Here is a 23695-nt window from a genome sequence, read left to right as displayed (position 1 = left end):
GCATAGTAAACGCATCATTGGGGAAAAAGAGATCACTGGGGTAGACACTTTTTCATATTTAGAGGAGCTGGGATCCATTTAGAAAGGTAAAAAAACCTCATGGCTAAATCTAGCGTCAGTCCTCGATTTCGCAAGCCAACTGTGTGCTAAACTTGTCAAAGCCTTGCTCAAAGTGTATCAATCCAAACGTATCTCATTGGCAAGCTAATGGAGTGACATTTGGGGGTACAAAGAGGTTAGAGACATACAGATGGTAAACAACACATTTTTAAGACTACCTCTCCCAATTCCACAATCTACCGCTTCACAAATGTTTCACACTGAGCTGGTTGTGGGGACCTTTTAACTCTACAACCCCTGATGGGGTGGATTCTGATGTGTACAAACCCAGAATTAGAACTAAATTGGTCAATTATCAGGGACTGTTTGTCTTTGGATAGAGTTAATTCTATCCAATGGCTACATTCAATTTAATCCACTGTGGTTAAGCTGGGAAGGCCAGAGTTATTTAGATCGCAGAGGAGGTAAGAAAGGAGTATCTAGGCTGGATCAAAAAACATTTTCTCATTGTGGTTTAAGCAGAGAAAAGCAAGAGAGCTCAACAACCTTCAGTTTGCAACCACATTTTATTAAAGATGTGTCCCACAACAGAATCCTACTTATTTTTGGTCACAAAGCTCTATCATTGCTTTTTGCTAACAAGATTCAGGTTGCGTCTAAAGGACAATGCAATAGTCTAATCTGGATATAGCCAGAGCCTGGACAACAGTTTTTTGGGTGGAATCTGGGAGAACATGGAGAATTTAATTCAGGGATCTCAGCATCCTGAAACACTTTGCTGCAAGGGCATTGCTCTGGGAATCAAAAGAAAAATTCTCGCCAAACCAGATGCCAGGTTCTTGACCTTAGGGATGGTGGAGGACCGACACAGTCGAGCCACCAAGCATTGGACCAGATATTGTAATGCTTGCCTAGAACCAGGACCTCTGTCTTCCTGGCATTCAGCTTCGCTCAGTTAAGGTCCATCCAAGCACCAACCTCTGAATAACAGGCACGGTGAGAAGAGGCCATGAGCTCGCTGTTCTGAGATATGGTGATGATGAGTTGCGTATAATGAACACATAAAAAATGATGGTGAAACCATAACGCTCAATGATCTCCGCCTACGGGTTGACAGACATTAAAAGGGTTGGGTTCAATGAAGAGCGCTGTGGCACTCCTTGCTGAAAAGAGCGAACCATCAAGTGAAATGTCTTTTGTGAGACCTGAAAGGTGCACCCATGCAGAAATGCGGTCAGCCAAAGCTGCGCTTTGCCACCGATACCAGTGTTTCAAAGCGGCCTGACCAAAATAATATGAGATATGGTATCAAATGCGGCACTCAGGTCGAGCATACAAATAGCCACAGTGTCGCACTCAGCCAATAATCCGCCTCATGGACTCGAAGTATATAGATGACAATGAGCTGTACCTAAAAGTATTTGGCTGGATTATTCCTTCACTGTGCATCTTTCTGTTATCAAATAGTCACTTCTACTTATTTTTATCCTCATAACATGTGGTCCCAAAGAAATCTGAGTTTGCTTTCTGCTTCAAGCTTTTGATGTTTCTCTCATCAACTGGTTACCCAAAACCATGTCTGAGCACCTGATGACTATGCTTCATGCAAGTATCAGACTGGTTGTAAGGACTCCAAGACTAACCTGCATCATTTCTGTATTGGAAAGCTATTTTACTCCATTAAACAGCATACCCATTTGAGGGTTGCTTCGATTGTTCATAAGGGTGTGCATGCCAGTTCCACAATCTAATTTAAATGCCTCAATGAAAGAAAACCTCTAGTAGCTTTAAAATTCAAAAATTTCTAAAAAGTCACAACTTGCATGGGCTGTCACTGGAATTGCCATCCCAGTATATAATTCTCACCCTACTGGTTTGAGAGCATTTCCAAATTCTTTTCATTTTGGAAACATCCAAAGGCATAATTTATCATGTTCCTTTATTTTGGATCTGGCATAACCTAATGATTTACCACTCCTCTATGTTTGCCATCCCTTACCTTTACTGAAGGACAGCATGTTGTGAATTGTAATCTATGTCTTTTTACTATGTTCTTTGCACATGTCAATGGTGTTTGTAAAGTATTCTGATGTTTTTGTTTCTAGTTTGTGCTAAAAAAAAGAAAAATAAACCTATGGCTGTAGAAAACAGGTCCTCCGGGTTAATGCTATTGTGCTTACCCAAATGAAAACTGGTGCAGCCCTGACAAGCTCTATTTTCAATAATGGGAATCATCAACCTCACCTTCAAAAATCCAGTATGTCAGCTGTGTGGGAATCCCTTGACAAAATGCTGGCCATCACAACTTTTTAAATGAAACCATGAAAGAGTATTAATGATATGCATATTTCAATTTTCCACTGCATTATAAAAGAAAAAAACTTAAAAGGTATATGCACAATTCGTTTTTGAATTTACTGAAAATATGTAACTTACTTGAGGTGCATTTGTAGCCACTAGAAATGCATTTGTGCGTCCTGGATGGTCATAGTCGTGCATTGCAGCAGCTATAAATAAAGCCATTAATTCCAAAGCAGGTACATTGGATGACAAGCATCCATAGCTGTCATCAGCAATGGGACAACTTTTAGACGAAATGTAGGCTACTCGACCTGGTCCAATTCCACTGTATGAATCTAGGATGAAAAGAGTAATCCACTAAATTTATAATACCTTGAAGCAATCTCTTAATGATCAGTATCATTCACTGACATTTTACAGACAGTCCACAACATCTATAATATGCCTCTGCAGGGTCCAGGGTAGTAAGTCTAAGTTCATTTAAAGTCATGACCTGGACGTAGATTCAGACTTCACTGCTGGAGGAGAAGTAGACAGCATGTTGCATGGAGCAGCGGTCAGCAAACGTAATGTCCAGAATTGATTTACATACTGAGAGCTAGAGCTGGTAAGTCTTTTTATGCATTCACACAGTATTGAGATCGATAAGACAGGCATGTCACCGAAGTGCCAGCCACATGTTTACATTAGACCAGTTTGTGCACCTGTAATTACATCAATAAATAGCACTTACAGCATTATTATTTCAAACTAATACTGCCAATCTCTTAATACTGCCAAGAAGCTCACAAGTGAGAAGAAACAGCATATGTTTTTAGGTTTGCCGCTGTGCTTGTGAAATCTCTTGTGTTTAGTATATGTTAAAGAGGTGCTCATATCAGTTCCCATAACCGATTTACTGTCTTCATTCGCTTTGGTCTGGAACTTTTTTTTGTAACTGCCCCTGGCTGCATGCATTTACGGTACTTCTACAAAAGCTGTTCACATTGTTTAGGCCATATTCACTGTCAAGATAAGATCTCTTCCCACGGAAAAGGCAGACAGCTTCTAATAGTATTGTGGAATGGTTGCTTTTTACTACTTAGTTGTATAAAGCAGATGCTTTGGCCTTAAAACGTTGGTGGCATTTCCTATTCATATCTCAGTACCTTTTATTATCGGATTTATTTTTCCAACTTAATCTATTTGGTTATTCTGGACCAATTCAAAATGTAATAAACATTGCACGTTAAAAATAAAGTTAATCGTGAGGTGTGGCCGAGCCACCGACCAACATGGCCGCACAGCGATGAAGCTCTGGAACCGAATGCACGCTTTCAGATGGGTAGCAGGTTCCATCCTCGCTTCTCCAACCATCAGCATGGAAATTTAGGATTGGCTTACCCCCTGGGAGATGCGGAGACCCATCGTTGAGGTAAAGCGCCCACTCCTGACCAGTATGAGCCACCGAGGGGAGGTGCGGCCCAGCCCACCTCAGAGGCCCGCAGCGACCCGGGGCCACAGGTGAGCCTGAGATGCCTTGCTAGCCCCCCACCCCCGATGATCCTGCTGGGGCCCTGTTGCCTGCCCTACTGGGGGGGCTGTGCTGCCCCGCCTCAGAGACTCCTGTGGTGGGCACGCTGTGGGCAGGCCTGAGACTTAGGCAGTGGCGTACGGCTGGGCCTCCGTCTTGCTCCGGTGTGGTGGGATTCGGCAGTGGGTCCCTCCCCCCCCATGGAGTAGCCACCTCCAGCGCAGGCCTGGGATGCTGCCTCCTCCCTGCCAAATGACTGATCCTGCTGCACTGCGGGCTGTGCCATGGGCGGCGGGGGAAGTCTAGAAGTCTCTGTTTCGGGACCGGACCCGAGCCGCATATAAACTGCATCTACTTCCTACAGGCCATATCCACTAAAAGGGAGCACACGCCGGCGGCACTCCACCCCCTCACGCTCTGCTTTGAGGCCTCCAGTCCATCGCCCCTCTACGTGGGGCTGGGGTGCCTCCACAGCATTTTGTGCCAATATCATCTCCATTGCTGGTGACTGCGGCGGTGGCCTCTACCACGGACCCCTCGTAGGAACTGGCTGCACAGGGTGGCAACAGCGGAACCCTTCCTCACTGAGCAGGGCCACGCAACCTCCTAGACTGGTGTTACGATCCCCAGTCACCTTCCTCGGCCTCCGGATCCCAACTGCATTGCAAACGCCATCCCACCATGGGGGGCAACAACCCCAAGCAGCGGAAGCTCACATCTGACGGGTCAACAGATCAAGATCATCAGAACCGCCAGGCCCCTCCATCAGATATTGATGAAGCGCACGAGACGGCGGACCTCTCGGGGGCGCCACAGCTATTGTGACAGAGCTGTAGGCTGGCTTTCCTGCCATTGACGTGTGTTTTGACACACTGGCGGCTCACCTGGACCGCATGGGGGAGCGCCAGGAAAGGCATGGTGGTACGCAGCTGGATGCTGGTGTTGACCCAGGAAGACAACAATGCTACCCTACTATGAAGGCTGGAGAAGACAGTGTCTGCTGAAATAACATCCACAATCTTGGCCTGGTGGAATCCACAAACATGGGGCTCCCTGAACACTTTGTCGAAAACTTGCTCGACAATATCCTGGGAGCCCAACACTTTTCCTCCACCTTCATAGTTGAAAGAGCACATTGATTCGAAGGCCCACGCCCCTGCTAGGGGCACCACCATGCCTTATCGTGGCATATAATCTAAATTACAGGGAACGCAATGCACTCCTTCAACTGGCCCGGGAGAAAGCCCATTTACAGTACCAGGGTGGTATGCTTTTGATTTAGCCTGACTTCACGCTTACGGTGCAGGAGGCACGGCGGAAATTCACTGATGCGAAGGCACAGATCAAAGCATGGACTGTAATATGGCATGCTGCACCTGGCCAGGCTCCGCTAAATGGTAGATGGAAGGCCACTGCTCTTTGATACTCCAACAGATGTCCTCACCCTGTGCAAGCAGCTGGGCAATTCTGAACACTGCTCTCCTCACATTTCCCCAGGTCGCTCCTCTCCAGACTTGAACATAGCAGCCAGCCCCAAACCTTTCTGTCCCGGCTGACCTGCTCCATCAAGCACACATCCTTCCCCATCCCCTGCGGCAGGGTTACACTCTCCTCTATGTCGTGGGGACCAAGTTCTGAACCATCCTTACCATTCTCTGCCCTCCAGAGCATCCAACATTACTTCAAATATTGCAGAATGGGCAATGAGTTCTGAAGCGTTACCCGCCCCCCATGGATGTCTCCGTATTACGGTTTGTTGAATTTTTGTTCATGGAATGGAAGTCATGGGGATTCGCTGGGCATTCTTCACCTGGTGTGGGGTGGGATTATTAGGGTGTAGTTGTGGTTGTTTTTCACTCTGGTCTTTCTTCTCTTTTCACCTTTCCCTCTTTTTTGCATGAGGCGATGTCAATTGTAAACATACATGCGGGCTAGGGACTGTTCTTTCGATGGGGGACTCTAGACATTCTATAGCTTTGGTGCTTCTCACCTGGAATGTTAGTGTTTAGAATAGCCATTAAAAGGGCAAATTGGTCTTATATCTTAACGGCCACAGGATCAAAGTTGCATTTCTGCAAGAAACACACCTCCCCCCACATAAGACGCCCCCCACCACTTCGCAGCGGCATTGGGGCCAAACAGATACTCTGCCAACTACAGCATATATTTCATATAGCAGACGATTAGGGCCAGTTACTGCTTGTGACAGTGATGATGCTGGAGAGGAAACTTCTGTTTTTTAACATACGCTCCCTAACATGGATGACCCTCACCTTATTCCACAGCATCTCCACCTTCTTGGACAGGTTCGACTCTGATTTCATATTGCTGGGCGGTGAATTGAACTTATTACTGGATCCCACCTTGGACTCCTCAAGCTCTTTGCGTATTCTCCGTTACATGACAGACGCACACATACTCAAGGAAGCTTTGGTCATGCATTGCACCACTACCACAGGCTACACTTTCTATTCAGCCCCACACTCTTGTTTGATCCCACCTGGACTATCGGTGACCTCTAGCCCGTGGCTTCAAGAGGTACAGGTGTTGCCACGCACGCTCTTGGACCATGATCCAGTTAATCAGCAACTCCCGCTCCCATATGACAGGATCTGGGAGCATCGCTCGTCCTTTCCTACGACTGTCTTACTATACAAGGTTTCTGTGCTCAGAGCTACGTAGTGCCATTATCGAATACTTCAAGATTAATACGGGATCAGTGAAGCCAGTATGCCACTTTGTGGGATGCTGTCAAGGTGTATATATATGCAGCGTCTGCAATTCGAAGCAGGCCGGAGTATTTCAGGACAACCTCAACAGTTTGGAGCGAAAGAGCGCGAGTTGACGTCCATTGATAGGGAGGCTACTCCCCACCCTTCCTTATTGTCCTTTCACAACCGCTCAATCTTCAGAGGAATTTAACGACCTGGCAGACAGAGGAGTCACCCTACTGGTCAAACACGCAGCAGCATGCAGTTACGGCGAAGAGGCCGCCCCAGGCAAACACTGGTGCGCCTCCTGCGCTCCCCACGAGGTGCAGGCCATATCCCAGATATCCATCGATGACAGGACCCATGTTACAAGCAATAGTGCCACAATCCGGGAGCTGGTCTCTTATTACAAATCCTTATTTACCACTCTGTTGTCTTCGAACGCAGCAGCTCGACTAATCTACCCCGAGAAAGTAGTCCTGTTTTGGCTCACTACTGGGCAGTCACAGTTCCTGAGTGGGACTTTTCTGAGGAGGAGATCAGCAAGGTCATTTACTCTCTAGATGGCTCGAAGGTCTCCGGCCTCGATGGCCTTCAAGGCACTTTCTATAAGGCGTATAAGCACGTCTTGATTCTGCACATTTTAGAAGTCTACGCTCACTCCTTAACCAATGGGGCCCTACCCCAATAATGCATGAAGTGGCAATCTCCCTGCTTCTTGAGCCAGGAAAGGACCCCACCCACTGTTCATCCTAAAGGCCCCTGTCCCTACTTAACTTTGACAATAAAATATTAGCAACAGCAATGGCCAACAGGTTATCGCTCCTGCTTTATCAAATATTGTTTCCAATCCAAACCGGGTCCATATCACATAGGTCTACTACCCTTAATCTTTGAGCTGTGTTCTCCGTCTTGAATCAAGAATCCCCAGAAACTCTCTCAGTGGTTGCTGTTTTGGATGCAGAGAAGGCTTTTGATTCCCTTGAAAGGACTTTCCTTCACGCGATGCTGCGCAAGCTCAGCATCCCCAACAGATTCACAGCCCTAGTCTTCCTGCTGTATTCTAACCCCACTGCCCGTCTTCGGGTTAATGGCTCCATCTCAGAACCCTTTCCATATCCAGAGGCACCAGACATCTTTGGCCGCTATCCCTCCCTTCTGTTTATTATAGCCATGGATCCTTTAATTCATCCACTGCAGGGGCAACATATGTACCATAGCCTTCAATTTAAATCTGGCCCTCTCCTGGTGTCAATGTACGCCAACTATGTTCTATTATTTGTTTGCCATCCCTCAAACAATCTGGAACCCTTAGTGAGGGAGAAGTTCAATTTGGTAGTCATTCGGGTCTACGTATTAATTGGGCGAAATCTGAAAATTTTCCTCTAATAGAAGCCACCACTCCCTTATTATGTGAGAACCCTTTCAGGTGTTCACCCGACTGGGGATCGTCCTCCACAGGAACAAGCAGCAGATTATCCATCTGAACTACTGCCTGCCATGGATCGACTTTCTACGCAGGTGGATTGCTGGATCCAATTGTCCCTCTCCATGGCTGGTCGCATAGCTATCATTAAAATTAAAGTTCACCGCCACTTCTTGTACTTTTTTGTAAGCATTCTCATCCCGCCGACAAACTCCTTTTTCACACGGCTGCACAGCCTATTGCTCAAATTAATCTGGGCCGATCGTAGGCCCTAGATTGCTTGAGAAGCACTCACCCTCCTCTACAACCGAGGAGGGTTTACCGTCCCGGATTTCCACCTGTACTACCTGGTTGCTTTGGCCCAGTTTGCTTATTACTCGTTCCACCCCAACACACACCTACCCTACATTAAGCCGGAGCAAGCTCTAGCAGACCCTGCATCCTTTAAAATGGCTGCTGCTGCAGAGCCTCAAGTTAGACCAGATGGATATTCAGATCTTATCCACAGCATGCTGGGAGTGGCATATAAACTGCAGGACATTCGGCTTTGAACTTTTATACTCTCCTGAACTGTCTCTGTCCCTGAACACCGGCTACCATTCACGGCAGAGAAGTTGGTACAACACACCATGAACAGGCTTCACCTATGCACCTTTGGGAATGTATTTTAAGATCAGCCCTAACCGATCACTTCCAGCCGTCGTGCAGGACGAGACAGCGTCACATATGGACAGGTTTATCCTTAATAGGCTACACAGTACGTTACAGACCTGCATACCCCCCTATCACCTCGCCCCTGAGAACTCGCCCCCTCCCCACTTACACTCTTAATCACGGACTCAGCGGGTTCCCACCTGATCACAAAATTCTACTGCGCATGTATGGCACTCAAACATACACATGACAGTGGAGTCTGATGATGCTGGGAAGAGGACTATATCCAACCGAGACTGGGCTTTTAGCGGTTCACAAATTTAGGTTGTGTCCCCCAACCACCATCATAAACTTCTCCATTTCCACTTTTTATATCGCTCTTACACAACACCTCCCAAGCTTGCCAAGATTGATACTACCAGGCCTTCACACTGCCCTAAATGCCATTTTCTGGGGGCAGACTTCTTCCACCTGACCTGGACCTGCCCATACATTGCCATATATTGGACAGCGATATGTAACACTCTTTCACAGATTATTCCCCTGACTTTGAGTCCCTCCCCTGTGTTGGCGCTGCTGGGCAATGTCTCAGCCATCCCAGTGGGTTACTGCAGGTACACTGCCATTGCTCACTTATTAGCGAAGAGAGAGATCGTAATACACTGGGGCAGTAGGGTGCATCCCACCAAGAATGTTTGACTCCTTAGTATGACTTACTGTGACTTATCGAGCAAAGTTTGCTCTTCTTTACAACACCCCTCTGCATCACCAAAAGACATCTGGTAACCAATTTGTACTTACCTGCTTTCCCTAGATACCTCTGCTTCATAGCAGTCCCCCCAATTACCCAGTGATGCATCAACCACCATACCCCTCCAATCAGCTCCCTAACTTATGGCCCCATCCAGGCCCGGCACCCCTTGCATTTCTAACGGACCACTATTTGTCATGAGCATGTGCTTATTAATGACGGTTTATCCTCATCCTCTGTAACTGAATGTATATATATCTACGTGTTGCAACACTATGAACCTATCTCATGTGTACAACCTGTAATGTGTTTCTTGAACCTCACCTTTTCACTCTTCCTACCTATCCTTTCTATTTTTTGTTCTGAAAAACCTTTAAAGATAAAAAAAAGAAACAAAGTTAATATGAAAGAGCATTCCGGCGTTAAGGCCTACTATTGGGCCGCTCATCTGATAGATATTAATGACTGGGAACTTGCACAACAGTACCACTCGACATACCGGCTAGAGTGGGCCAAGTTACAGGTGCGAACCCACTTGCACTACATTTCTGGGGAGAAAGGAGTCCGACAGTTGTTACCGGCCATTCAGGTATCCCTAGAGACATGGGTGAAGGCAACCAGAAGTATACGATGGGCCAAAATAGTAACCAGGAGACATCACTGCGGGTGGGATCAATAATGCAGGAACTGGGGAAGCGGGGATGGTTTCAAGGCCTGAGACACAATATGGATCTCTAAAATTGGAGATCTCCTGGAACATAGGGAGCTTATGCCCTAGGTTTCATGCCAGAAGGAATACCACCAAGTCCAACCCAATACCTATACTACGTACCACATGCAACACGCATGGCAGGGAGGGGGGGGGGAGACATATCAGAAAATTCTCCCCAAGTAGGTAGAATACTTATGGAGGAGTAACAGAAGGGCACAGCCTCCCTCAAGTACAAAATCCTGAACGTCATGCCTGATGCACTGAGCAAGCTGAGAGAGAGGTGGGAGAGGGACACAGGAGAGATGGACAATACAGAGTAAGACGCAGCTCTGATGCATCCCAGGAAAGTAGGTTGCCATAAAGTCCCATTTGAGGTTAAACCAGTTCAAAGCACTGCATAGGGTCTATTATGATCAATAGAGTTTGCTTCAGGGACTGCATGATGCAAGTCAATCAATGGATGCAGCGTAAATGTTTAAAGCTGAACAGCAATTGAACAGAAGTCATGCTTCTGGGCACCAACGCAGACTTCTGGTCCCCCAAATAGTGGCCTAACAGTCTGGGTGATTGCCCAATTCCAGTAGGTAAATTCAAAAATCTCGGACTCATATTCTTTGACAAACTGACCTTTAATGCCCAGAGCAATAATCTGTTCTCATCCATTTGGTATATATTGAAAATGGTCAGTAGAATATGTTTTTTTATCCCCCTTGATTCACGCAAAACAGTGGTCGCGGCACTTGCCTTGTCTAGATCGGACTATGGCAACGCTTTATATGCAGGGATTCAAACCCAATTTCTAACTAAACTGCAATGTCTCAAGAACGCAGCAGTAAGGCTAGTGCTAGACATTCCTAGATCTAAATCAGTCTCCCACAGACTGAAGGCCCTTCACTGGCTGCCAGTGGACAAAAGGATAAAGTTTAAGTCTCTGTGTCTGGCATATAAGGCACTCCTTGGCTTAGGACCACAGTTCCTGAGAACTCATTTCAAATGGTATGTCCCAGCAAGAAGTTTAAGATCCACTCATGCAAAACTTCTTCAAGTACCCAAGTTCAAGCAGGCTAGGTGGGGAGGAAGAAGCTTCCTGCTGAGGACAGCCAAGCTATGGAACCTTCTACCTATCAATATAAAAAGTAGCCCGTCACTTCTGGCTTTCAGAAAGGCAGTCAAAACATGGTTGTACCCCTGTTAAGCTAGAACAGCATCTCTGAAGTAACCTGAAGTGCATCTAACAGTAGCGTCAAGACGCCCTCGGGCATTTGCGCTCTTTATAAGCTTGCAAATCAAATCAAACAATGGAGAAAGCGACATCCCTGGTGTGTGTGAGAGATGCAATGGGAATAGACTGACTGTCCGGTCATTCAAACTTACTGGAGTATGATAGCACAAGAATTTAGTGCCATTTTGGACATTTACATCCCACTTGATCCGAAATACATGATCCTGGGCATTTCGAATGATCTGGATGTACCACGGCACATACTTCTCTTCAGCACTCTAGGCCTAATAGTGGCGAAGAAGGATGTAGTGAAACTATGGGGGGCAGTAGTCCCGATTATACAGGCATGGAAGAATGGGATGGACATGTATATGGCAGCAGAGAAAGTCACTTATAAAAGTAAGGGATATCCTCAGAATTTCTACAAGGTAAGGGGAAGTGGATAACATATTATGACCTGGGCCTGATGGATGGAAAGATGGGACTACCACCGCACTCATCAGTATGTTAATGTCTTGGTGCTGTATCGCCTGCTATGAATTCTCAAATTGTGATTGATGTATTACTGGTCGTGCTCCAAGGTGAGCTGTAAGTGTGATGATGTGATGATGTCCTTTTGGAATTCTTCTGTTACAGGTGTGCGGTAGCATCATCTTGTGTCTTAACTTCATGTTAAAAATAAACGTGCCACAAAATATATAGATATATTTATACCTGGTCCCAATCTTTGTGTGGGAGGAGAAAAACTCTAGTATAAAAAAAAAAGTGATGGGTGGACTGCTTGGGTTAATTTTACCCACTGGAAATTTCTCTGGGCAGCATCCCAATCCATTGTTATTTTGAACACTATATCCTTTTAGTTTGGACCCAGCTATATGCAAATCAGTCTTGACCCTGCTCCAATTGGAACAGTTCAGCCTGAACTGCCAAGCCAGGTCCTCACTGAACCAGAACGCAAGCAACCCAGGACCAGTTTCGCCCTAGTTATGGCTCATCAGCCAGGTACAGCTTGGTTCCAGTGACAGTGTGCAAGGACCCACATCTGGGCATACCCATTCCACTTAGGGCGGCACACTTGCATTAATCTCAGCCCCTGGGAATTACTCTGTTATTCTGCACACCATGACACCTCAGTTCGGAGCAGTCCTGGGTTGCTTGTATTCCGGTTCAAGGAGGACCTCACTTGGCAGTTCAGGCTGAACTATTCTAATTAGAGCAGGGTCAAGACTAATTTGCCTATAGCAGGATCCAAACTGAGGTGACATGGTGTGCAAAATAGCAATTGAATGGGATACAGCCGGAGTAATTACCAGTGGACAAGATTAATTCAAGTCTTCAATCCATCATTTCTTTTGTATACTTTAACATTCTAAAAGAGGCATTTTAATAATTGTGAATTAAAATCGGATTTTAAAATTAAAGAGCATTTTAAATTACAATTAATTTGAGTGTAAGTAGCATAGCTCCGTCTGCTTCCAATCCAAAGTTATCACTTATTAAATGTAAAAAGGTAGCCCAGTGTTAGTCAATGGGAAAAATTAGGACTAACAGTGCAAACAGTGCAAAAATATTAAGTTCTACACTGCCAGGACAGAACTGAAGTACGTCATAATTTTTTCAAATAGGGTTGCATGTGATGGTCGATGAAGCGTCCAACTGGTTCATGAATCGATCCACATCCTGCCACGATGGGACGAAACGGTGGGTTAGTGAGATGTTTATGGCAACATGTATATATGGGCTATCTGCGGATTTTTGGTGATAATTATTTCCTTGTGTTGAGACTGATGAGTCCTATTTCTGCTGCTCTCGATGGGATTTCATCCAGAAGTTTACAACATTGGACGGTAGGGTCACCATCCAAGCGAATGTATGTATTCATGTCATTAATATGCTCCTCAATTTTCTGCTCATAAAAGGTAGTATTCATCATTAGGCACCGGTGTCTTAATCTTCTGTACAGAGAGAGATCAGGTAATTACACCAAAGATACTTTCAAGCACCGGAAAAGTTTTGGTAATTATTAATTTCGGATACTGAGCTCCACTTTTTATTTTTATTACTTTGTAGTATACGCGGGGGATAAGAGAGGTTGGCGTATAAACACAAATTAAGGCACACTCGGGTAAGAGAATATCAGACCATTAGGAATACACCACCAGGTCTTGTTTGTTTAAAACCGCACTGTATTCATTACAACCTTTTATCCTAGAGAGTGCACAAACATCTCTGCTTCCTGAACACCCGGGTTCGAATAACTGACAGGAAAACTCTTTCAGTGGCAGATCAGAGACATTTAGGTAAGCGGTTATGCTTCCTAACGCACACTATCGTATCATCAATCAGAAAATGCCCACCATCGACTTTTAGAATTTCTAAATACTTTTCTTTGCATATCTTTGTTCGCTAGTGTCTGGAGGACTCAATCACTGTCACGCGCACAATTGAAATATTGGAGTGCCTGTTCCGAGTGAACAATACCACCAAATTTTTACAATTATCATGTTTAAAACACACGGAGGAAACAGAGTTTTAACAACTGGGTTAAATTCGATGAGGATTCATATTGCACAGATAAGACTCACATATATATTGTACTTTGGTGGTTCACTCTTCTCTTGATACATCCCCCACCATGTGTCCATAGTTAATGGCAATGCCAATTCTAATTCAATTTTTGTAACCTGTAATTATGGTTTTGCATGGAATGAAGAACTTTAATGTATATAACATCAGACTCAGATGTCTATGTTTCATATTTTCAGTGCCAGCATTGAGGAACTCAAAGTAAAGAAGATATCGACAAACTAACCCCTGAGGAAGGGTTCATTAGAACCCGAAATGCATTGTTTTTTTTACCGATTTTGTTACCATTATGTAACACGATTGCAATGTGGTTTATTTGCTTTGAAATGTTATGTATGCCTTATGAATACAAAGTCGAATGAAGACTTTAGTTGACAATACATGAACTTGAGAAACTTATTTTGAATATATGTTGTTGATTTACCTTTTCACAGAAAAATAGAGATAACTTTTGGAATAAAGCATGAATTAGATACATTTAAATAGAAACCCTAGGGACTATCGGTTGAGCACCCTGCAGGCCTGGATGTTTCCAGGTCTAGGCAGAGCAGTTTCACAATAAGGGTTGTGGGCACAACCCTCATCAGGGAACTCCTTAAATATTCTAGAAATTGGCATACATTTTATTTTTTTAACTTAGCAGATTAATACAGGTGTGCGGTTTATACAATTTCAGAGAGGTCTAACAGGCCAACAGAGAGGGAGTACCCCCAATTCTGCCTCCCCTCGCCAATCCTTTATAGAAAACAATCTCTTATCTCAAGAGAACTTTCTGAAATATTGGCGCTGTGGTGGGTAGATTGTGGTTAAACTGCCCCAATCAGGGGAAGCAGAAAACGCATTAGCCCACACGGGAAAAAAATGTGAGAAAAGGAACGGCGTATAGTGTTTGCCTACCCTAGAATTCCACTACACCCTATGCCTCTGAGCACCACACTGTGTTTCTTTAGGGCTGTGGGTGATTGGAACGCTTACATCCAATATTCCTGCCTGGGGATGGTGGAGGGGTTTGGAGGAAGAAAATCCCTAATCTACACACAAGGAGGGCTCAAAGACTGGTGTACCATGGAAGCCATGCTTTATCTGAAGGCTGTCCCATTCCCCTCCACCACCGAACATAATCTAGTGCTCCAGTGGTTGACTACTGCTTGAAGATTATTGCTCCTGCAGCAATCTATGAGCAGGAATACATTTGGCAGAGATATCTCTGGAAATGTTCTTGTCTCTTCAACAGGTACCTCTTCCATCATCATCATCTCTGCTCTTGGGGCCTGAACTGTGACCCCAGGCACTCCCTTACCTGAAAGCTGTTTGAGCCAACGGGCTCAAGCATCTTTCAGTTTCAATGACGTCAGTGCGTTATGCACAGTAATCGTCATTGTAAAAATAAAAGGCCTCATTCTGAAGGTTGAGCTTTTCTACTGAAGCCCGAAGTGGAGCTTGATGGGGAATCATTCTGATGATTGCAGCAGACAAGATTCCCCACTGTGGGTGCTTGGACACGCTGGACACGTCCTTGGCACAATTAAGGCAACTCAAAGGATGAGCCATCCTGATCTATCAAGCCTGGATGTTTAATATATTTCTATGAAATTTGAATTATTATTTGGGGTGAGAGACTGCTCACCTCAAGGAATTATCACTATTGTAATCAGGGTGAACTCTAAAGTTGCCAAATTACCTGAGCACAATTACCTCGTAGCTATGGCACAGAACAGACAGGCTTCATTACAGCAATGCATTCAGTATCTATGCAGTACTGAAACAGTAATGAAGTCAAAACACCAAGCAAAAAAACCATCCCAGACTAAATGAGAAAAATGTAATACATTTTTTTTAAATTATTTTATTTTGTCTCGTGGTAATTCCGAAAAAAAGGAAACACTGATTACATTTGCATATGTGTAGCAGTAGGCCATGTACCAAGAACATAATACTGAGTCCAGGACTTTACACAGCCATTCAGCCCACAACCCGGGGGTCGGGCGGCATACTCCTAGAATAATTCAATCTGTAAAACAGGGGATCTAAGCCCATTTTCTATACCAAAAGCTTGTATTTTTCACTTTTACCCCTAAATGAAAAAGAACCAAGAAAAATAACAACGCAAACAGACCATAGGTGTTGTCTTCATCCTGCTAGTTGCGTCACCGTGCTACAACTTGACAGCTGTGCCCCATTGTATCCAGCTTGCGTGGGGGAAGCCCTGCACTTCAATACATATCCCCCGTGTGTGCTCTGTGCCCTAGACGGGCGACCCGCCTAGAGCGGAGTCGTGTTCCCTTCCACATCCTCAGTGTCTCCCACCTCAGTACCCCCTGTTGACTCTGCATCCCGTCTGACTCTGTATTCAAAGAACAATCCCCAAAAGTTCTTGGGCCTGCTGCGTGGTGGTAATAGTTCACAGTAATTTTCTGACTGCGTACAGCAATATTCCAAATCCCGAAACCATTGCTCTATCTTCGGGGGCGGCGCCCTCATCCAACATATCGCCACCCGCCTTTTCGCCAGGAGCAGCCCTAAATCCACGAGCTTGCGCTGCACCTTAGTTAACGGCCTTTAATAGCCTAATAGTGCCAGGGGGGAAATATCGCCCTGTAGTATTCTATTCAACTCATGAAACACTGCCCTCCAAAAATGCTGTACTCCCGGGTATTCCCATGCTAGATGCATAAATCCCGCTTCGGGCGACCTGCATCTCTCACATTTGGCATTGCCCCTAAGCCCAAACCTATGAAGCCTATCAGGTGTGTGGTAAACCCTGTTCAAATACTTAAAATGTACCAGCCTGTGTCTGCCTTTCAGTGAAACGGTTCTCGTGTTTTAACAGTAAAGCCACATCTCATCCGAAATCTGCGTTTCTAAGTCACGTTGCCAATATATGCGCTTTTCCCTAATTATATCCGGAAAGTCGTTCCGCCATCGTTATTTTATACAAAGTGGATACCATTTTCTTCGGTTCTTCTGTCTTAATCACGCGCCAAGCTTCCCTTACTCTATGGAACTGAAAGCGCTGCAGTAACGTACGACACTGCCTCTGCCCTTCAATATCCTTCATTGTTTTCAAGGTGCCCTCAATGAACATATCTCCCGCCATACATATACCAAGTGCCTTCATAGCCTCTATGACTCCTTTATCCCTACATGGGGTAAGCCACACCAACCATTCAATGGGGATCTGAGGGGCATTTAACAGCACCGCGCGTGGTACTGCAAGATTGCATGCCAGGCATGTCTGGGTGCGTTCAAGGAATCAAGCAGTCCCGTACGTCTGTCCACCTCCTCGAAGGCAACCGCTGGCAATGGGAGCGGGGCTGCAAAGAGCTTAGCTAGTGTAATATATGGCGCGTGTTCCCGATCATGTATCCACTGGTGAAGATGTGCCCCCCTGTGCGACTTGATAATATAATTCAAAGTCTGGGGCGCCAAGGCCGCCCAGTTGAAATGGGAGGACCAGGACTTTCCACTGTACCCTTGCCTGCTTACCGGCCCTGCCAGTTTAATCATCAGTGACGTAAGTTGTGTGAAAAAACATTTAGGAAGGACCGTCGGGATGTTTGTAAACAAAAACAGGAACCAGGGTAACAATCATTTTCATGATCAAAATCCTCCCTAAGAGTGACAGAGGAAGCCCAATCCATTTGTCTACATTATCTTCAAATCTGTCTATAGCCCTGCCATAGTTCTCGAGAAACACCATTGCGGCATCAGTGTGCAAGCGAACACCCAAGTACCGCACCGGGTCAGTGGTCCACCGAAGTGGGTATTCCATTTCAAATCGACTAGTGGTATCTGTAAGAGGGAACGCCAGCGACTTATCCCAGTTCACCTTCAATCCGGAGAGCGCTCCAAACCGCACCACCTCGCGCAGCAGCGGAGCCAGGTTCATCTCAGGGTCGCGAACGTATAGCAGTGTATCGTCTGCATATGTTCTGATCACTAGTTTGTAGGTGGGGAAATTGAGACCGCGAAGAGCGTGATATTCCCGCATGGCACACGCCAGTGGTTCCGCAACAAGAGCATAAAGTTTGGGAGACAGCGGGCAGCCATGGCACGTACCCCTTCCAATCCGTATGGGATCTGTAACTTTACCGCCGATCCTGATGCGAGCCACGGGGTCATTATACAATACAGAGATCATTTGTATAAAAAGCTGGCCGAGTCCCATTCTCGTGAGTACCGCCCTCATGAAGGGCCACTCCACTGAGTCAAATGCCTTTTCCATATCTAAAAAAAAGGCTATAGCTTTAGAATCCGGCCTAGTGTGTTGAATAGCCCCGAAAACAGTCTGTAAGTTGTAGGTTAGGTTTCTGCCTGCAATGAACCCCGCTTGTTCCGGGGCGACCAGCGCCGGGGCCAATAGGGCTAGACGGGTCACCAGTACCTTTGCATATATCTTAGTGTCAACGTTTAGGAGAGATAGTGGTCTATAAGCACTGCACTCGTCAGTCGGTTTATCAGGCTTGGGGATAGCTACGATGAGCGCTTCCCTCATTGATCTGGGCAACTGTCCAGATTCAATCATATCCGAAAATAGCATAGAAAGGTGTGGAAGTAACAGCTCCAGATAAGATTTATAAAACTCTACCGTTAGTCCATCAATGCCAGGGGCGTTGCTGGACCGCATTCCGATAAGTGCTTCCCGTATCTCGTCAAATTCAATTGGGTGCATCAGGAACTCCCTTTGAGAGTTCGTAAGGAACGTTAGTTGAATATGCTCCAAATAATCTAATCTCTCCCCCTCGCTGCACTGCTCCCGCGAAGCATATAGTTCGGAATAGTATTCCCGAAATCGTTCAGCAATCCCTTCCTCTTCCAGAATGAGAGAACCTTCTTTTGACTTAATCGCCGCTATTGTTACTCTCATCCTCTGTTGTTTCACCATGTTAGCTAAAACCCTCCCCGGCCTATCCTGCTCACCATAAGTGCGTGCTATCGCATACTTCCCCATATGTCTAACCTCTGCCTGTGCTTCCTCCTGATAGCCAACAGTTTCTTAATGTCTTGTAGTATTTGCAGCACCTTACTGAGTTGTTTATGGTCTTTGTCTATGGTGGTCTGTGCTTCTTCGACCTCTGTGATCCTTCTCTCCGACATATCGAGGCGCTCGGCATGCTTGTCAAGGCGTTCAGCCATTCTATCCATTCGATACGTTAAAGCATCGATTTTCGCTCCCAAGGAAGTAATCCCGTCGGTCAGTCCTTTCTCCATTGACTTTAGGATACTTTTGAGGTCCTGCTCCGCTGCCGGAGCCGCATCTCCACCGTCCTCCTGCCTCGCACCTTCATCCTGCTGCTTAGATCTCGTCTGTGTAAATGGCAGCTTAGATTGCGCACGGTCCGGCTTACCCATGGCTCCGTGTGACAGCTCTCCGATACGTCGCAGATGTTACAGTGCCTCCAATGTACCCAATGATCGGGTAGTGCGCCATGGGCCCCAATCCACACAGGAGCACTGAAGGCCGAGACCGCCAACAGTCGCCCCGAGGAAGGCCCCAGTGCGAAGAAGATCCGCACCAGTCAGGAGCGCTTGTGTGCTTCAGGTCCCAAAGTCCATGCTCCACGCTCGAGAAATAAAGGGAGCGTCCCTCCAAGTTACAGCCAACCGCTGGCCTCACGTTCAGCCTGTAGCAACCTCGCCCCGCTGGGTCCCTAGGGCAAACCGCCGTCAACCCGGGCTCTGCCTCAGTTCCAATTCGCACCAAATGGCGCACCCGTGGCCCTCAGGGCTCCTCTAGCCGCTCGGCGTCACCAAAATAATGTGGGGGGGGGGGAAATAGAGAGCAGGGAGAGCAACTCCACCACCCTACAGCAGGCCGCCCTGCACGCCGCCTATCTCCCCGCTCACCAAGCTGCTCCGTGACTCCTCAGTGCGCCGCTGGCAGAGTAGCGCCCGTCATCTTGTTTTGCCGGGGCTGCAAGTATGTCCGAGGTATTAGGGGCACCTCACCGCTGCACCGCACACATCGCTGCCTCAATTGCCGGGGCAGCCGTGCACTCGCCACGCTCTCTCCCCGCCGCACGTACTAGCAAGTCAGCGGGATAGGCACCAGCTCGAGGCCGGTGATGCAGGGCCTACGTCAACACCAGACCGCTCGTATCTAGATTGAGCCTGCGTAGCGTCGGGCAGCCCTCAGAGTTGGGCACCGATAGTTTAGGATTTTTGGCCGGCTTGCCGGAGCCCCGGGATTAGGCGGCCATCATCGATCAGAGCAAGCTCCGCCCCCGAGAAAAATTTAATAATTAATAAATAAAAAAGGACACCACAATGACAAAAATCTAAAAAGGAAATGGAGATATGAATTTTAAAATTTTGGTTAAAACAGTGCCAAAAAACGCAAACTGCCAATTGTAGCAAATGGTTGTGGTAGACCGGGAAAATGGCACCATTTGAGGGAGACCACAATGGAGCCTGGTCAGATACACCAACCAGACACGGTCCGAGGTGTTACTCTGGGACTTAGCCTTCATTTTTTTGCAAGTCAAAATCCTTCAGTAGGCCAAGTGAGCAAGCTGTCTCAGAGGAAGTATTCATAAAGCCAGATAAGAGTTGGGTGAGGCACTGATGACGCTGCTGGTTTTGGTGAGAGAATAATAGAGCACAAGAAATTAAACTTTAGCACCCAGTTAAATTCTCTTGCAGACAGGATATGTTTGACACCTTCACCTGCTCAAGGTTTTTACCTTCGTACTTAGTATCTTTTTTGGATATCAGAATCCTTCAGGGAGGGCAAGACTGCAGCTGTATCTACTGCAGAGTTCCATGTTGCCAGGTACCTTCTCACCAATGGTCTGCTGAATTGGATTTGCGGCTGTGGAGAAGCTTGAAGCAGGCAAAATCCAATTTCTTTGCCCAGCGAAATGTCACCTTGCTTTGATAGGCGGAGGTAGTTTTTCCCAGTCCTCTGGAGGTCCAAAGATCTAAATATTTTCTAAGCCCCAGGTCTTCAAGGGTAATTAAAGAAGCCCAGGTGAACCCAGCCAAGGGTCCCAGGACAACAGCCTCTCTACAGGAGAGACCACCAGCAGGGTCCAGGTCAGGTCACACTGGCACTGGTCAACTGGGAATTTCAGGAGTAGGCCTCTTACCACTTAGGAGATCAGCCAACTGACCCTTAAGAGTCCAATTCTGTGTCCTGGGTACAAGATAGAGCAGGGCCGTATTCTTCTTGGCTTCTTAGGTCATAGACAGCTGTAAACAGTAATAATGTTAATTTATTACCCATTTATTTTTCCGGAATTCACCTGTCCTGAACTGAGTGACAGAACGGGGCAGGTCCAGTGCTGCTGAATGGCAGCTGGGAGCTGTGCACTTTAAAATGTGTATGTCTCTTTGGAGGGCCATCGAGCGACAGCCAGCCAGACACACATTTTAAACCTTTCTAACCTAGCTGTCTTAGACAGCTGGGTGATAGAAAGCACAGGCCTCCAGTGCTCTTGAGAGTGCTGAGTGAGGCTGCTCCCTCCAATCCTGGCACTGCTCTCATGCTGGTGAGAGCAGAGCCAGGATTGGTTAGGGGAGTTGGCTGGGTCAGGGCCTGCCTTCAGAGTAGACCAAAGCAGGAGGACGTTGCCTTGCGCAGGAAGACAAATGTACTTTTTTTTATGGGTCCCGGCCCCACTACTCTCATAGCATGCCAGCCACCACTGGTCTTTTTTTCTTCCATGCTCCGAGGACGGGTGCCTTGGGAGGCCATACATTTATGCCTGGGCACTAGCTAGTGGGTGTAGGTGTATCTAGCGGTAACCCTAAGAACATTTGCAGCAAATTCCGTTTCCCCTACAACAAACAACCCCACAGTACCCCTCACTCAAAAAAACAAAATGGGGAAACCTTTCCCCTCTTGTGAGACCTTTTGTGTCCACCTAGAGCTAATGAGCAGTCCCCTTGTGAGGTCTCTTCAAGCCAGTTCTAGGAGAAGCTTTCCCCTAACTAGGATTGGTGCCTTTCTGACTGCAAGGGCAAAAGCTTGGGCCTTTCCAGGTGCCACCTTATATGTGCTTGTGACTGGAGACCCTTCGAAGTAAATTAAGTTCCTGAGTACACCACAACTGGTCTTTTAACCTCCTCACACCAAAGCCATTGTCTCTGCTCTGAGAGCAGTTTTCACCATTAACCATGGCTAATTACCCAGAGCTACAGGCGGGCAGAAAGTGAACTTTCTTAAAGTGATTTTTCGGGAGGCGTGGCCAAGATGGGGGGCTGAGAGGTCGCACTTGCCGAGAGCTCCCGGACCCCTGAATCCCTGCACCGCTTGTAACCGCTGATTCCCCCCCGGATCACGCGGCGACTGAGCCTGGTGCCCACGGTGGAGGTGTGGAGCGACTGCTGAGCCCGGTTTGCGCCGTCGGGGGTGAGATCCTGACCGGTGAAGCCCGGGTCGGGGCCCGCTGCATGGCCCGTGTGCGAGCCGGAAGCCGCGAGTCTCCCGACCCTTGGAGCGTGACGGAGCGCCCAGCCGCCTGTGTGTGAAGCCCGCAGCGGTGCGTGAACTGTCGGAGTGGGAGTCAGCAGCGGCTTCGCGAACGGCTCGGAGTTGTCCGACGGCGGTTGTACGTAGCGGAGCAGAGCGGAGGTGAAGAGCGGAGGCGGAGTCGACATCGCCTCACTACGCCAGCCCGTGGATTGAAGAGGCCCGCTGGGAGAGGCCGCTCCGGACGGTTGTCTGAGCGGAGAGGAGGAACGGGGCTCCCGGGGCAGATCTCCCCCTGAGGCTACGGGCCCCGGCGACCATCGCACCGTGACTATGCCCACTGGCCGGATTTTTGGGTCCCGGATCAGAGACGGAGAGGGGTTCTCCATCTTGGGCGTTGGCCCCTCGACATCACAGAGCGGCCATTTTGTGGTCTCCGGCCGGGCAGCTCGGCCTTCCTGGTGCTCTTTGTGTGGCGCTGCCCTCGGCTGGCATATAGCTGCTTTCTTTGCCCTCAACGTCCTCTACTCAGCTGCGATGTCGAACGCTAGAGGACAGCGACGGGGCGACCGAACCTTGCCGGACATGCTGGGTCGCGGCGCCCTACGCAGCGGTGGAACCCAACCCGCCACGACCTCCCAGGCCCCGACCAGGGGAGCAGATGGCGGAGAACCCCCGGTGACGAGATCATTTCTCGAATCGCTCTTTAGCTCCCTTCGAGAGGACTTTCAAACGCTCAAGCGTGAGGTGGCCGGGGAGGTCCGCGAAGTAAGGAGAGAGATGGACTCCCTGGGGGAACGTGTGAACACAGTGGAGGAAGCGGGTCACTCCAGGGATGAAGAGATCACCCATCTGCAGCAGGAGGTCCTGCGACTGCGGGAGCAGCAGATTGAGCTACAGGCCCACGCCGAGGACCTTGAAAATCGGTCCAGGCGGAACAACATACGGGTCCGCGGTGTGCCGTCCGGTGAGGAGGGTGAAGACGTGACTGCATATCTGGTGGCCCTCTTTCGTGCGATCCTGGGAGAGTCGGAGGACTTTCGGATCCGCATAGACCGAGCACATCGGGTGGGCCGCCCCCACAGAGCTACGGCGCCCGCCCCGGACATTCTGGCCTTCCTCCCGGACTTTCCCTTGAAGGAGCGGATCCTCCGAGAAGCACGAGGGCAGCAATCTTTCCGATTCCGGGACCACCCTGTGACCCTGTTTCAGGACTTATCTACAGTCACGCTGCAGAAGAGGAAATCATTCAAGATCGCCACTGACTTCCTCCGTGAGCAAGGGACACAGTACTCTTGGGGGCACCCCTTCCGTCTGATATTTCGATGGAACGGTGTTTTGCATCA

General features: G+C 47.6%; 1 protein-coding gene across 1 annotated transcript in view; it reads right to left on the bottom strand.

Annotated features, from left to right (window-relative positions):
• The window catches only part of PDE3B (phosphodiesterase 3B), a 1395287-nt gene that overhangs the window by 396557 nt on the left and 975035 nt on the right, over positions 1-23695 (bottom strand). The window contains exon 13 of the mRNA XM_086956022.1: positions 2497-2696. Coding sequence (XP_086812148.1) covers positions 2497-2696 — 200 coding nt within the window. The remainder of the gene's footprint in view (positions 1-2496; positions 2697-23695) is intronic.

Source organism: Lissotriton vulgaris, chromosome 2_1, assembly GCF_964263255.1.
Source record: "Lissotriton vulgaris chromosome 2_1, aLisVul1.2, whole genome shotgun sequence".
NCBI lineage: Eukaryota > Metazoa > Chordata > Amphibia > Caudata > Salamandridae > Lissotriton > Lissotriton vulgaris.
This window is presented reverse-complemented; position numbering and strand designations above follow the sequence as displayed.